The sequence below is a fragment of the Cyprinodon tularosa genome, unplaced genomic scaffold (genome assembly GCF_016077235.1).
Source record: "Cyprinodon tularosa strain WSP-4 unplaced genomic scaffold, ASM1607723v1 ctg307, whole genome shotgun sequence".
NCBI lineage: Eukaryota > Metazoa > Chordata > Actinopteri > Cyprinodontiformes > Cyprinodontidae > Cyprinodon > Cyprinodon tularosa.
In genome coordinates, this window is record NW_024039016.1 from 1315351 (window position 1) to 1331867 (window position 16517).

General features: G+C 37.9%; 1 protein-coding gene across 1 annotated transcript in view; it reads right to left on the bottom strand.

Annotated features, from left to right (window-relative positions):
• Window positions 1–221: 221 nt before the first annotated feature.
• The window catches only part of rad50 (RAD50 homolog, double strand break repair protein), a 54532-nt gene continuing 38236 nt past the window's right edge, over window positions 222–16517 (bottom strand). The window contains exons 25-28 of the mRNA XM_038292079.1: window positions 3907–3992; window positions 3650–3792; window positions 2012–2145; window positions 222–722 (exon numbers count right to left, since the gene is read on the bottom strand). Of these exons, the coding sequence (XP_038148007.1) occupies window positions 536–722; window positions 2012–2145; window positions 3650–3792; window positions 3907–3992 (550 nt within the window). The 3' untranslated portion in view covers window positions 222–535. The remainder of the gene's footprint in view (window positions 723–2011; window positions 2146–3649; window positions 3793–3906; window positions 3993–16517) is intronic.

The following is a 16517-nucleotide window of genomic DNA, read 5'->3' on the forward strand; positions in this document are numbered from 1 at the left end:
TGAATTTGAACACTTGTTAGCAGTTAAAATGAGAACCCTCAATTCAGATTGTGAAAGAACCACTGCAGCTTTAGGGTGTCTGAAGAGATTTATTGAAAGATCATTTAACTCTTGAAGATGAAACAAGGTATTTTAAACTATAGTTAGCAGATTTTTAAAGCAACTGGTATAAATTCTGACTTGAAGCCTTCTTTTATAAAATCATTTTTTTTTTTAGAGTTGTTGAAATGCATCATGCAACTGCAGCTAAGCCATTGATATTCAGGAACAATTATCGCTTTCTGTTAGTTTTTTGGTGTTCATCTTTGAGGTTTATTCAAAACATTTTGAAAAAGATATTTTTTTGTTAGCTCATCTTTGTAGATAACAGTAACTTTCAGAACATTTAAATTGTTTACAGCATATTTTAAATTGGTAAATAACAGAAAAAGTGATGTCAGTCAGTATTCTCCAAGCTCTCTAATAACATAGCTGTGAATTTAATTAACCGCAATCAAAGTGTTGGTCTTTAAACTGTGCAAAGTCTCTTGTTCTCTCAATGGAGATATGATGAGAGGGTGGAGATGCTGCACGTGGTGATTTCCGAGTTCTGGTCCTGGTTCTTGCGGATTCGATAGAAGTGCTCAATATAGCTGGAGCGGCCCAGGAGTTCCACAAAGTCTTCATCGTGGGTGATGATAAGCAGCTGGAAGTTACGCTGACGAGAACGACTCTTGATGATTCTGACGGGCAAAGAGATAAAGTTTAGTAGAGCATCCGGAATAATGCCAGTTCCACAGCAATGCAACATTTCTAAATATGAAATCTTTAGAGAAAAACAGTTAAAATATGCATTATCCACAAAGGCACTACCCTGAGTACTTATCAAGTCATACATGTTTGAAATTTTTTTTATTTTTTTATAATTGCAAAGTATTCTCTGATATGTCACAATTAGAACAGAACTGTATTGTTTACATCCTGACTTCTAGGGCTGAAGAGCACATCAAATCCTTACGGCCATGTCAGTGTATGAAAAAGCAAACAGCAGTTAAAATGAAATGGGTGGGAATTACAGTTTTGTTCGAAGCAATAAGAAAGCATTGGAAACACTCCACGTTCATTTCCAAATCCATACGATAAAGAATTATCTAATTTGTTGCCACTTAAAGAGGCTCTTCAAAAAAGAGGAATGTCAATCTTTTCTTCTTTAAAAAAACATTTTTCTTGTGCTTCACCTTTGCTGTATACAATTAATCTATACATTTTAACCCAAGATTTCAGGACTGTGTTTTACTTTTCCCTAAGCGTTTATTCTTTATTCCCTTATAAAAAGCACCTTTTCAATTCAATTCAGTTTATTTATATAGCGCAAATTCACAACACATGTCATCTCAAGACACTTTACAGTTCAACCAGATCATACAGTCAAATTGACACAAAGTTTTCTATCTAAGGAAAACCAGTTGATTTCATCGACTCATTGACTTAAATGCTTCACACTAAGCATGCTTGAAGTGACAGTGGAGAGGAAAAACTCCCTTTTAACAGGAAGAAACCTCCAGCAGAACCAGGTTCAGTGTGAGGGGCCATCTGCTGAGGCCGACTGGGGTTAAAGGAGACAGAAGCAGAGACACAAAAAGCAGCTGTAAAAGGCGGCCCTGTCCAGGAAACACACAGCCAGACAGACGAGCTTGGAGCCCGCTCCCATGTGAGAGGATGAACAGAGCACATCCTGTTAGTGGCAGTCAGACCAGCCAATCACAGTCATCCTAGTACATCATTTCTATTGAATGAACACAATGGAACTTGTCTAAAACCTGTCGGTCTGGAACAAACATACTGCTTTGCTAATTACAAAAAAGCTTTGGTGGATAGACAAGACATTGTGGTGATAAAACTAGTTGAGTGAGAAAATGTGGTTTAATCTCAACTGTAAGCTATTTTTCACTAACACTGTGTAGGTGCAATCTCTTTAGATATCGCTTCAGTTTAGGGCTGACAGTTATGTAAAAATATAAAATATACTAACTCCACGAGGGCATGAGCCAGAGACTCAATGTTCTCTCTGTCCAGGTTTGTGGTGGGCTCATCCAAGGCCAAAATCCCACAGTTCAGACAGAACGTCTCTGCCAGGGCAAGACGGATGATCAGGGATGCCAGCACCTGCAGATGTATGACCATGATTAAAAGGTGGGCACAAAGATAAAGTAAGAGCTTAAACAGAACAGTTACATTATTTCTAGACATCTTGCCTCTAACTGTACAAAACTGTGTGTTAGACAAAGAAATGAACAGAAAACATTTCTTTATGTTACATTAAAAATACTAAAATAATATTACCAGGCAGAAGATGAAGAACAGGCCTTAAATTTATGTTAAATGTTTCACATAACACTTACACAGCAACAACAACCTAAAGCCCCCGTCACACCTTGACGATTTAGACAGCATTCGTTCAGAAAGTTATGACAACGCTGAAGTGCGCTGGCACACGTCAACATACGGCAAGTACGTTGTTAGCTCTAAATTTATTGACGTAAGTCAGCATATCCATATACATGAGTCATAAGTTACAGGTAAGTTATCTGATCGTAAACATGCATTAAGTGTAAGTTACTCATAAGTTGTGGTCTCTAACTATACAAAACATATGAGTAACGTGCGTAACTTATGCGCAAGAACTTATTTCCATCGTATATCAACGTATCTGACGTGTTCCAGATGACCGCTGAACGTGTTTCTTACTTACAGCTACTTTATAATGGAGTATTGGCAGCATTTTGGTATAACGGGGGGTTTACAGGAGGAAACCATCAGACTGCATCCCCATCATAGGGTGAGAGAGAAGGTGAGTGTGATGGATCCTCCCTGTGTTCACGCCCACAGCCAACCAACACATTTCCTCGTTGACATCATGCTAAATCTGCTGCGACCGCAAACCCTCTTTCTTTTTCTTGATTTATTTATTCTTCTTTTTTCTTTGTTATTTAGCGGGCGATAAACAGCAGCTCGGTTGATTCAGTGATCAAATAAATCTTTTTACGCAGGCCAGGCACCTCCGGGTGCATTGATCATTTCATGAGCATTACGCTGCCGTGCATTATGCATAAGTTCGGCTGTCGTTGGACATCATTTCTGGACTCGTCATGAATACTCTATGTATATGCCCAAAACTGAAAAAAAATACATAGAAAGTTCAGCGTAAATCGGCAAGGTGTGACAGGGGCTTAAAATGAGTAAACATTTCTTAAAATAATCATGTTTACCCTTAATTTGAGTAGATAAACAAGATTATCTGCTAGTAGAATATGTATTTGTATTAAATAGGATAATGATGCACATAAAATAGGAGACTGCAATTTTTGTTTTTGCTGTGTAGTGCTTTTGAATTTAACCGTGACAATTCTATCCTTTTCAGATGTTGCAGATGGTTAGAATATGATACAGACACTTGGTATATCCCCATAACTTCCTGCTTTACTGATTTAATCATCACCAGCCTTTCTTACATTTAAGTTTTAAAAAAAAGTATCATCTGCATCAAAGACATACGTGGATCGTCTCTCCTAGGTCGCAGTAAAAACTGTTGTAAACGTATTTGTGGTCTGGCTGGTTTTATTTGCATGAAGCCATGTTGGCACAAACACATAAGTGGCATTGTTGGTACCTTCTGGCCAGCGCTGCAGCGTCCTCTCATATCCAAAGCTGTATCTCCTTTCACCATAACTACTCTGTAGTTGTAAACCCTCCTCTTTACTGCAGCCGATGAATTCTCATCCACATCCGACCTGATCTCCACATACTCGATATCTGAAGCCAAGAGAAACGTGAAAAACAGGCTAAATGGAAGTAGAACATTAAAGAACCATTTCCATTTGTATACATTTTATCAAAAGCTCAGGTTAATTTTAATAAGAGAAGCACCTTGACCCCTGTATGTGCTGCGCCACAGGTCTCTAATAATCTTATTGATCTCATCCATTTTCATACTGTGGAATTTCATGATGGTTCTGTGGAAAGCAGAGAAAAAAGCAATAGTTGAACTCAATGCCAAGTGGAATGCTTAATAAACTTAAAATACATTTCTAACAACAGGGATTTTAAAATCACTTCCTCTCAACAAGAAAAAAGTGCCATCTCATCAAAGCTGAAATGTAGGTCAAACTAGTTCACTGCCACAAATGTGGCTTCATTGAATCCGTTTTCTCATATCTTGGTTACAAAAGGAAAACGACAGCAACTTTTTTTCATTTAAGACGGATATGTAAGAAGATGTGACTTGGTTAATAAGATATGCAAAGAGAAGTATGGATATCGTCTTCCTGCATACCAAGAAGTTTTTGTCTATGATCTAGCAATTTGATGAAAAAGTCCGGTGTGGTTAAACAAAGGCAAGCGATAACAATGCAACATGCAGAACCTCTTCCTATCACCATAAATGAGGGTTAATGAATCACACAGAAAGGCTGAAACTTGAGGGAATAATAACTTATTGAAAATCTGACCTAGTGCCTTATGTAAGCAACTGCTCTCTCAACCGTTGTTAGAAATGACTGCCTTTAGTGTTGCCATAACATGAGTCAACCAAAAAAAGCAATATCTATTCAACAGCTAAAATGAACAAAATGATTATTTTAATAGAATATAATAAACTTTGTTCTCATTTCTAATGCATACCAGCTTTAAGGAGTAGCTACGAGCTTGGGGTAATCAAAAAGAGTTTGAACCAATTTAGCTAAAAATCCACTCGGGCGTTATATTCAGAAAGGGAATAACTAAATGTATTCCAGTGTCAAATTAATAAAGAAAAATATACTGACCTTTGGAAACAAATCAAAGATTTAATGAATATGTATTACAGCTTTTTAAAGGCAAATTAGTTTTAATGCAGGCATTACAGAAATTCTAGACTCTAAACTCATAGCTTAAAAGCCAGGAAAGAGCAGGGCTAGAGGCTGTGACCCATTATTGGTAAATGTCCTCAAAAGTAATGATGTTTTTACTAGTCTTTGAACAGCTAGAGACTAAAACTACTTTTTTTGGCCATTTTTCTTTGCAAAACTGTTAAAGTTGCATTTCATCGAGACTGTCTGTGAAGAGAAATCAGATATAAAACAGATTAAACAAAAGAGATAAAACAAAATCTTCAAATCACAGAGGCAATCAGTTTTGGTGACTTTACAATTAACTAGAGTGGGACGATACATTTCTCACTCTAGCCCTGGTAATATGCTTAAAGTGGGTTTGTTGCCAAACAGAAGAGAAAAGTGAGTTGAAGTTAACAAGAAAATACAGGCCTGCATGAAAAGTTACAGTAAAGTTCTGTAACAATGAATTCTCGACAAGCAAGCTTTAAGATCATGAACAAAAGTAAACCCTAAAATTAAACATCTACATGTTTGCAGTTAGTGCAAAGATTTTCGGTAAAATTGTTCAGCCCTAGCAGGAAGGCTAACCTCCAACAGGGTTTCTATTAGGATGGCAATATATTTTATAAGAGAGAGAAAAAATATCTTTTCAGCCTGATGTCATGGTCCCTGTGGGTCTTTTGCAGCTTTTCTGAGTAACTGCTATCTCTTGGCAGAATTGCTTTTGTGACTCGCTCTTAACCCCTTGATGACTGCATATATAACGTTTTTTGCTTTTAAGTAGTTGCAAAACTGAATTTTGTTTAACTTTCTATAAAAAACAAAACAAAAAAAAAACGTATCTATAATACAAGCTTTCAACATTCGTGATCAATGGAAAACATACACCGTTAGGGACCAGTCGTTAACTGGCAGTGAGTGAATGCACCCGCTATCTTGGCTATATACATAATACAAAGGGTTTGTTGCATTTTTGCAACAATGAGCGTTAGTGGAATAAGACTTTCCTATAATGGATCCAACTGTTCTCCAAGGCAGAGGTTCCCAAATTTCCCATGCCCCAAATTAGATTGTTTTTTAAACCATTTGTTATTACCCCCCTATTTTCTCTTAGGCTACGTTCACACTGCAGGCCTCGATGCTCAATTCCGATTTTTTACGTTGCCGTTCTCATTTCCAAATATATGCGACTTGTATGTGATCTCCTGTGTGAACTGCAGTCATACAAAGCAAGTGTCCCGCATGCGCAGTAGACGACGCAATGACGTCACAGGCTAGCATGCTCTGTGTTTACGGAAGTAAACATGGATGGTATTGCCGAAACACATCTAGCTATCTTTCCCAACCATAAAAACACAATATTTTCAAGAAGGTTAAAAATAAATACTGCTCTCCGCATCATCGTCTGCCATGGTTGTTGGTTTTCTTGCCGCTTCTTTATAGCAAGATCCAGAATAGTGACCTTTGTTGAGTATTAATGATGTTCAGGTCGGATGAATGCGACCTGGCCGTTCAGACACAGGTCGCATTTGAAAAGATCAGATTTGTATCAGATTCAGGACCACTTAACCAAGTGGCCTAAGTCGCATTGGAAAAAATCGTATCTGTGTTGTTCAGACAGCCATGAAAAGATCAGATCCAGGTCGCATATGGGCAAAAAAAAATCGGATTTGGGTCACTTCAGACTGCAGTGTGAACTTAGCCTTAGATGTGTTTAAAGCTAATCTTTTAAGGCATTTATACATCTGCATTTATAAAGAAATGAAATGACCTCAATCCAGTGAACAATGGTTTGTATCTATATCTGGATGTCACAATGCTGAGTTTAAGGCTTGGTGATGTAAATCAGGTCACAACATTGACATAATGTGGTACCAGTGCAACAAGTGATTTATCAGAATAGTATCAGAATAGGGAAGGATGTGACGTGCTCATGTTTACAAGTAAAATATTATTTTATGAACTGGACAGAGCAATTCTATCATGTATCCTCACAATAAATAACCCGATTAATTTTACATGTATATTAAGCTCGCATTCCAAAGTTTGAAGAAAAGAGCAACCGCGCTCCACAGCTGCAGTCTGCGTTTTAAGAGTGAAGGTAGTCTTTGACGTGCTGCAACTGTATAATCATCACAGGAAGCGGTGGCCTATCAATAATAACGTAACGTCTTTCCCTATGCTTACCCAGGCTCGCAGTTCTGAATTTGAGAACATGTCAGTCATTTCAACTTTATTCTCGAAATGTTGAGTTTAATGTCGACATGTCGTCTTTAAAGTCGACATGTCGAGTTTAATCTCGTCATGGCAAAAATATTTTTTCTCTTCATGTGTGGCCCTAATACTCTGTCGTACTCACGACATTGTGGTATAAAAATGTAGGTGTAAAAATAATTTAAATATATTAAATAAATAAAGAAAATACATTGAAAATACAACATTTATCTTTAATAAATCAAAATGTAATCCCTATTCTCATAAAATGCTCTAATTACAAAAATATAAATAAACACTTTAACCTTCAAAATAGTTGAATATTTTAAAGATCGAGCATGTTTTTAACTTTTGTTCTAAAATAGATCAAAGGATCTTAGAAATTCAGGCAACGCTTAAAGCTCTAACAGCAAAACAATACAAGGGCATATTCTGTGACCCAATAACCTTTTTTTTTTTAGTTAGTTTCACTTTCTAAGATGTGATTCAATACCAACTAAACTACACAGAAGTAAGCAAAATGGTAAAGAGAGTGAATTAATAAAGAAGCTCTTGCAAGAAATATGGCAAACAAACTAGTAAAAAATACAGGCAAAAATTATTTTGGAGATCCAGACCCCCTCGATTATGTTGTTTCTAAAAAAATAAATACAAAAATTCTGATAAAAAATTCTGAAAAGCTTTTCTTATTAACTTAAAAATACCTTGAAGTCAGAATAAAGATGCAAATGTTATATACAACAGGAGACAGTTTGTAGCAATAAGGAATTTGAATCCACAATAACTAGCACTGGATGTTAGAGAGAAGAGAAAAACATTTAACACTAAATAATGGGTTTCATTTCGTCATTTTTTGTTGTATAGGGAAAGGCTTTAATAAAAGTATCTGAAATCTTTCTAGTCAATCCAGAAGTGTATTTTCTTGTTGAGTGTTTATCACTGAAACATAAGCAGTAATGGAAACTATTGTCTCGATTTTCTCAAGGTTTCTCTATAGCAGATTTTTGTTTCACAAAGTAGGTGACTCATTTAGACTTTTTTTAAACCCTAAAAATCTACATGGTCTGTTAAAAGACTTTCTGGGCTTGCTTTGCATCTTGATTACACTGCAGATGATGATGCTCATAACCAACCCACATACATCGGTAAACTATGCTGTCGCACATTTCTCAGATGTTATCTGGGTCTGTAAATGCCCACCTTTCTCAAATTTACTCACCAAAATCTGAGAGAACTAAAGAACCAGAATCGTTTACGGCCATAGATAAAACATGCATTAAGCCACGGCTAATTCCAGCTGCAAAAAACAAATGGGGGAAAGGTTACAAAAAACAAGAATGAAGCCAGTGAGGAGGGTAACAACACCCCCAGGGGATTGGGTGAATAGGAAATTCTTACTTTTTCCTCTGCTAGAAGACGTATTTTCGTTGATATCTTTTGTTTAAAAAAGTTATTCAAAGTACAAGTTAGTTGTGATGTTCAAGTGCTAAATCAATATGTGAATATTTATTAAATATATAGTTAAAATATCTGATAAGGTGTCCTTGTTTTTACATAAAAAAACCCAACTATTTACTTACTATGCTCCACCCTCATAACATACAGTCAATTTGGTTATTTTGACGCAATGTGTCAAACACACAGTGACTGTGTGTTGCTGTGAAAAAAGTAACATAATTAGCACAGCGTGCACATAAATGAAAGTAGCGAAGGGCATTATTTTTTTCTTCAGATAGCTTAATTTGCCTCCAAAATAAACCCTAACAGGAAACTGGAGTTGTCTTTGGAATTTGCAAAACTGGTTTCAAAGAAAAGTAGGTAAAATAATAATAACATAAGTATTTAACAAAACCAGAGTTTTAAAAGATCAGTATTATGCTTTTATTACTTTATGATTATGAAAAAAATAATAATTTTAGTCTTGCCCTTTGTCACCCCAAAGGGAAAATAGATTCAGAAACACCTTTTTTTTTTTTAGTTCAAGTCAAAATCTAAAAACATATATTTAGTAAGTGAATACATTAAAAATTACTTTAACAATAAGGGAAAGGGTGAGGGCCATATGTTGCGTTAATTTAGAAAAATAATGTATATCCATTAGCCATTCCTTGTACACCCATAAATCTGAAGCACGACGCTGAGGGGTTTCAAGCACAATAAACATCTCAGTGTAAAAGAAGCAACACTTTAATTATGGTTCTGTGAGTTCCTGGATGACTACTAGTCACATCAGTCACTCGCAACTCCTCCATAAGAGGATGGAGTTAATTTTAGACTCAATGCTCAGGTGGGCTACGTCATATACTTTGTTTACATTAGAAACCTCGACCTCCAGAGAGCGCAAGGAGTTATAGCCATGTTGTATACTACCACTGGCAGTCAGGAAAGAATGAAACAGAACTTGCCACAGACGTTGAAGAGGCATTATGGAGATTCCTAAGGATACTGCCACCTGTGGGCAGAACTGCAGCACTCTTCTGCACATTCAGGTAAGTCGTGCTCGTACTTGACAAGTTTATTTTTACTTTATTCACCTTACATTGAGTTGCCATTGGTGTCTGAGTTGAACTGGATGCCGGTCGCTTCAGAGTATCCAACAAATCTGACTTGAATCTAACGCTTCAGTTGTTTGCTAGGTTGGACCAATTTAACATGGATAAGGTTGACGTCAAATCTGCAGAACAGAGCAGGAACTTCTGACCCAATGTACATTCAGTAAAAATAAGCTACGGGCTTATAGATGTATTGCTGTTGAACTTCTGTGGTGGCAGTGCTGCTCATCAAATGAAGTATTAGATGTAAAGATAAAACAAGGGATTTTTAAAGCTACTTTGTGGTAAAAAAAAAAAAAAAAAAAAAAGTACAAAATGTCTCTAACGATAATCTCAGATGATGAGCTTTAGAACCATTATAAGCAAGTCCAGGTCTAATAAGTAAAGAACTCCATAGTAAAATGGGTTGCAAAATGGATTGTTTGTCTTAAGGTCCTACATCATGCAAAAATTCACATTATTAACGTTTTATAACAGTTATATGTGTCCTTAAGCCTGTGTATGAGGTCCGCAAAATGACCCTTCCACTCCTTCACTGCCATTCTCCACCTCTTAGGTAAGGTGTGTTCAAAATGCTCTGTTTAGAAAAGCTTTCTCCTAATGATGTCACAAGGGGAACACTTTTCATAAGCACATCCTTGCTGCTGAGGGGGAAAAAAAGGCTCTCAGTGCAGAAACGAAGCAGCAGCTGGGGAAGAAGCACACATGAAGCTGACTGGCTTGGAGAGTAATTTGGGCACCCAGCATGCATTGGTAGCTAACACAGAGGAGATCTGACGTGGTGGGGAAGAGATCTGCAGGTTCAATGACAGCATTCCTAAAGTAGAAGCGATCGCTGAAGGAAAATTATAAATCAGTCAGTAATTTGCTCGAAGAACAAAGACTTTATACATGCGGCTCAATCCAATTAAGCGTTTTGCATCCTCTCACCACTGATAAAACTGACTGAAAACTGGCTGCCTTACGAGCTGGTTATACTCCCCACAGCAGTGTGTCGCAGTGAGCTTGATGCAGACATTTTTGATTTATTCTCAATTTTGAGCGTGGTCTGCGCTACATACTGTGGGTCTAGAAACGGGCGTGGCGATAGGGAAGTGGGGGCAAGTTTGTCCGACAATGGAGAGACATGAGGGTTAAAAAGAGCGGGGATCCAGGTGGAAAAAGGGTCCCAGCGTTCTCATGCACCTCACTCTTCTAGCTAGTCCAACTTCACAAGATGTTTTCCGCAATTGCGTTCATAAAAACAAAACAAGCCGGCCCCCTGTCTGCGGTCATCTACAATTTGGGAGAGGTGCAGCAGAGTGTCTGCGGAGGGGGCGGGGACGTCTTTGCGTTCACTGCGACACCTACGCAGAAGACCTAGTTTCGAAGTATAAAACAGCCTTTAGTGTTACTTCCTCACAGTCATTTTGAAATCACGTGTATAATGGTTGGCTGTTTTTGTATTTCTATTTTGTTTTTATATGGAGATAACGGAAGACACACTGCATGAAAAGTGGGATTTTCGTCAATATACGGCACTGTAGATTGTCCTGGAACTTCAGGTTAGCGGCAGTTTACGGCAATTTGCAGGCCTTGCCGTAAACTCCCGTAAATTGTCAGAAATTGACGTGGAATTTCTTAGGCAGTGTTCCCCCCATGCCTCCCCCCCATGGAATTCTAGGGGAGGCTTTAACATGTAAATGAACATGCTGTGAGCTATACAAATGCAAACCAGGGTTGCAGGGGGGGTTTTACCCCCCCTGCAACCCTGGGTAAGAAAATCTCTGATACAAAGAGATCAGGTATAGCCTCTTACATTTTAGCTTGAATTGATTTATTTAATTAAAGTATAGAGACCAAAACAGATCTTTAGCTGACAGAGCAATACATTTAGAGCAGTAATTTTTTTTTTTTTAATTTGCATTTAAGATAAAAAATAAAATGTTGTCTGTCAATATGCTCAATTCACAATTACTTAAGTGGAAAAGTTTCAAGAAATGATTCTGAGATGATTCACTTTATAACATGGCGCATTATCCTGTTGGAAGTAGCCATCAGAAGATTGGTACACTGTGGTCATAAGGTCATAGGTCAGCATGCTAAATTGGTTTTAAGTGGCCCAAAGTGTGGCAATAAATATCCTCCAAATAGATGGTAGAAATAGATCAGGCCCAGTATAGCCTAATTATAGACTCTTACATTTTAGCTTGAATTGATTTATTTAATTAAAGTACGCTAGATTACTGTGTATGCAAATGTTATGTAAAAGAAAATACACAAAATAATTTACTTCAAAAATTAGTTTTAATCAGAATCAGTTGGCTGTAATGGTTAATTTTTTTTTTTAGATTTCCACTTTTTTTTTTTTTGTTATTGAATATATAAGAAAACAATAACAATCTCAAACAACAAGTCAATAACAAATATTTCAATACAAAAAGAAATATCACAACTCCTGCTTTTGAAAAATAAAATTAAATGCACAGGCTGGAACAAAGTATAAAATAAAATAAATAAAAATAAATAAAATAATAATAGGGTTTAAAGTAAATTAATCAGTGGGGACTACCAACTGAAATTCTTCAATTAACTCAAACAATTTAATTGCATTTAAATTCTGCATCTTTCTCAGACATCTTTTGAAAAGGGAAAGTTCATTTTTGAGAGCAGAGATTGAGAGGGAGCATTTTGCATAGCGACATTTATGGATATAATACTTTGTTACAATTATTAGAATATTGATTAAAAATTCCAAATTTTTTTTCTTTAATGGATAAACCGAATTGAATGTTTTGCCAGGAAATAAAATCTAAATTTATTGTTTTAGAAGACAGAAAGGTTCGAAGTTGATCCCATAAGTTTAATACTTCTTTACATTCATAAAAAAGATGTTTAGTTGTTTCCAATTGAGTTGTACAAAAGCCACAATTCTCAACATTAAACTTAAATCTCTCTCTTAAAAACTCATTTGAAGGATATATGTTATTTATTATTTTAAATTGTAATTCTTTATATTTAGGAGGAATTGGGAATTTCAAATAATTTGTCCTAATTTTGACTATCATAGATTTCTTAAAATTTTGTTAGAGAGCTGTGCTTTTTGTTCTTCCTGGGTACATATTATTTATAGAATATTGATTCAAAAACTTGTTGTTGCATTTATTATCTCTAATGTCCACCTGCTCAAATTCAATCTTATGGAGACAAACAATTGCAATTGCAAACAATTTATAGGTGCATTACCGCCACCTTCCAGAATGGAGCGACGCGAGCTCTTCTCGCGAGTCCTTCCGTATAACAATGACGTCGTATGTGATTGGAGGAGCCTGATGAGCCTTCGGCCCCATCGTCCAATCACGTGTGAGCTTTTGTGCACTACGACTTCTCGCGAGACCAGCATATTAGCAGACATGTTTGTGTTACTACACTTAGAAGAACTTCATCTCCATTTACCGTGTTTGTATTTTGTTGTTACGTGAACAATGGCTGCACGACGTCTCGCGTTCAACTCGCCTCCAACTGCTCTTAGTCCACAACTTTCGGCCAGCCCGCAGACTGACGAGAAGAAACTGCTGATTGCTATCAGCGGACTGTCTCGTCAGCTTGCCCAACATACTGCCGACATGAATGAACGCCTCACTCAGCTGAAGAATTCGATGCGCTCCAGGTTGTAGTCCATAGAGGACAAGATGGCGGCTCTGCAGTCGAGCAACTTTGCAGGATATACGAACTCGAGGAAGAGAAGACGGGTGCACAACGCCACGCTAGCGGTAAATATATGTTCGATTACTGGTAGCTATGCTAAAAGCAGCCTAGCTTAGCTAGGCAAGCTAAAGACAACCTAGCCTAGCTAGGTAAGCTAAAAGCAGCCTAGCCTAAAGCTTTATTAAAGTGTATTTTTTGTGATTCACAGGAAACAATATGCCGTCTTAACAACTCGGAAACTAATTGCAGGCGCTATGAACCGGAGCAGGGGTAAGGTTTAAAGAATATGCGGTAAAAGGACATGGATACGGATTGATACCGACCATAGCTGTACTTTTTTTTTTTTTTTCACAGACTACAGTCGCCTCACAATGAGGCGGTGACCTCCTATTTGCTCGGATTTGCACGATGTTGATAAAGACGACATTGTGTGTAAGTGACTTGTTTTAATGTTTTCTCCTTCCTTGTTACTGTGACTTGCGTTTGATTTTTTTTTTTTTATTCATACCACTCTCATTTAATTGTTTTCCAGCTGCCTGTAAGACGTATTATGAGACGGTATGCAGGAGCTTCAGATACACGCTGCTAGCCAGCACGCTGCGTGCGGCGGCCGCCAGGCTATCTGCTCGGAGTCGGGCCAGAAGAAAGAGGGTAAGACTTTATTTGGTGACTATTTTTCAGGTGCATTGATAGATGTGTTGTGTCCATATGCAGTGCGCTGATTCATTGTTTTCTTTTCAGCTGCTGAAGGCGAGGCAGAGTGTGCTATCAGATGAGGAAGTGGAACTCTGTAAGTCCGCCACCGTCGACCTCATGTCCGACGAAGAAGATGGCGTCGTCGGCGGTGTCTCTGGATGGATTGTACGGTCGCCGCCATTTCGTAGGCCGGATCTCACTGAACTCTGTGTTAAGCTGCAGTCCCGGTTAGAAGCGATGCCGAAGTACAGGGCCACGCACAGTAGGCGTCTGCACATCGGACCTGCCTCGGAGGGAATGCTGCCTGTTACCTCCAACCCCGAGGAAGCAAACGGACCGTTCACGGAGTTGTAATTTTTAGATACGCATTTGTTTGGATACGCGTTGTATATAGTTGTGTGTGTTTTAATAAAGCTCTTTCTTTGCATAAACAGCTTCCTGGCAAATCTTCATTTCCTGTATAAATTCATTCATGTCCTTGATGGTAGCATAATAATTGTGTAGTAGTGTAGGATAACATAAATACACAGCATATGAATGAATAAATATATGAATGAATAAATATATGAATATATATATATATATGAATGAATAAATATATATATGAATAAATATATATGTAAATATATATATATATGCCAACCAATCACGAGCGACTTTACTTGTTTAAAAGGAAGCGGTTCCGTCCAATACTCAGTAAGAAAATTAAAGCCTGGCGTGGCCACGTGTGGTTTTGCTGCCAATCACGAGCGATTTCACTTGTTTGAGAATAGTGGTTTCAGCCAATACTGAGAAGGTTATTCAAGCCAGACCTGGCCAGCCGCGCGGGTTTGCTGCATTCATATGCTAATTAGGGCCATTAGTACAGCTGATCGCTCTCCACATACGTCAGAGTCCGTTTCCGACAATTTGTGGCACGACAAACGCGGACAAGCACGGGTTGCAAATTGTCGGAAACTGACGAAAATCAGGCAGATCTGCGGGAGTTTACGGGGGTTTACGGGGACGAAAATCTCACTTTTCATGCAGTGACATTCTTCCAGTTTTTTGTATTTTTTCTGAAACCAGGACTCCCATTTAAGTCTATTAATAAATTGAGAAGGATTTTTGTCCAGCATTAATGCCATTTTATAGCTAGTTAAGGCCTTTTCAATGTTCCTAATCAAGGAAAATTCAAATGAAGTTCTAAAACATAGTTTTCTTTATATTACCTTATATTGGTATATATGCTTTTAGATATCTAGTTCTTCTCATTATTTAGGCATTTAATTTACTGATCAATATTAAAAATTCTATATTTGACAAGGTGCTCTATGCACAACTCCACTACTTCCGGAACTTAAGACTTTTGTTTCCTGTCTTTCATTACTAGATTAATTGATTAATCCAGGTGTGTCTGGTCAATGTGATCATGGTTACTGAGGTCAGGCACACCTGTATTAATCAGTTCACCCAGTAGAAACTGAAACGTTATCAACTTTTTTGGAGGCTTTAGAGCATATAAAGTAACACCATTGTTACTCTGCCTGGTAACTAGTTACTTTAAAGGACTAGTAATACAGTTACCTTTAGGGAAAAGTAACGAGCCTCTATAACTGGCTACTTTCCTAAATTACGTACCCAACACTGTTGCTGTCAGTTTAAAAAATGGAAATTTAACTTCTGTTTAAAGCAGAAGTTAAACTCCTAAAAGTAGTATTGTATGCCTTGTTGGTATATAGTTTTTAAAATATTCAGTGGAAGGAATGTTGCTACCATGAATGTTCATGTACTATTCATATGTCTATAGAGGTAGTTTTTCAAAAACGGTTGCATTTACTATATTTTTTTAAAATCGGAGTAATTCATAACTTTCAATCAATCTGATGATTAAAAAACCTAACTAATGGATTAAAACGTTTGGTTATCTAACATAACCCCAGTTCTTAGAATAATATGAGCGAGGTGTCTCGCTATGGGATGCAGCCTCCTGCAGCCCTGATAGAAGCATCTATCTCAATCTGCCAATCCTGATTGGCCGGTGGAAGTGCCCGTCATACGCCACGCCCCGTAGCTCCGACTACTAAAGCGTGTGCGGATCACGGCACTCCAATTCAACAAGCAAACCTCTTCTCGCCGCCCTGCAAGAAGGGTCGTCTGGCGAGACACCTCGCTCATATTATTCTAAGAACTGGGGTTATGTTAGATAACCAAACGTTCTTTTTCATAATATTCACTCGGTGTCTCGCTATGGGATATGGTAGCTCCCGTATTGTCAGACAGCTTATCGAACAAGAACCGGCCGATGGGGAAGGTCAACAAGGTCAGTTATGACTCTAGGACCGCACTGGCCACGCACGGTCCAGACACGTCAAGCATGTAGAACCGGACAAAAGTCAGAGGCGAAGACCAATTCGCCGCTGAACAAATGTCCTGAACGGACACTCCCCGAAATAAAGCCCAGGACGCAGCCATCCCGCGGGTAGAGTGTGCACGCAGACCCGCCGGGGGCTGCAGACCCCTGCTTCCATACGCCAAA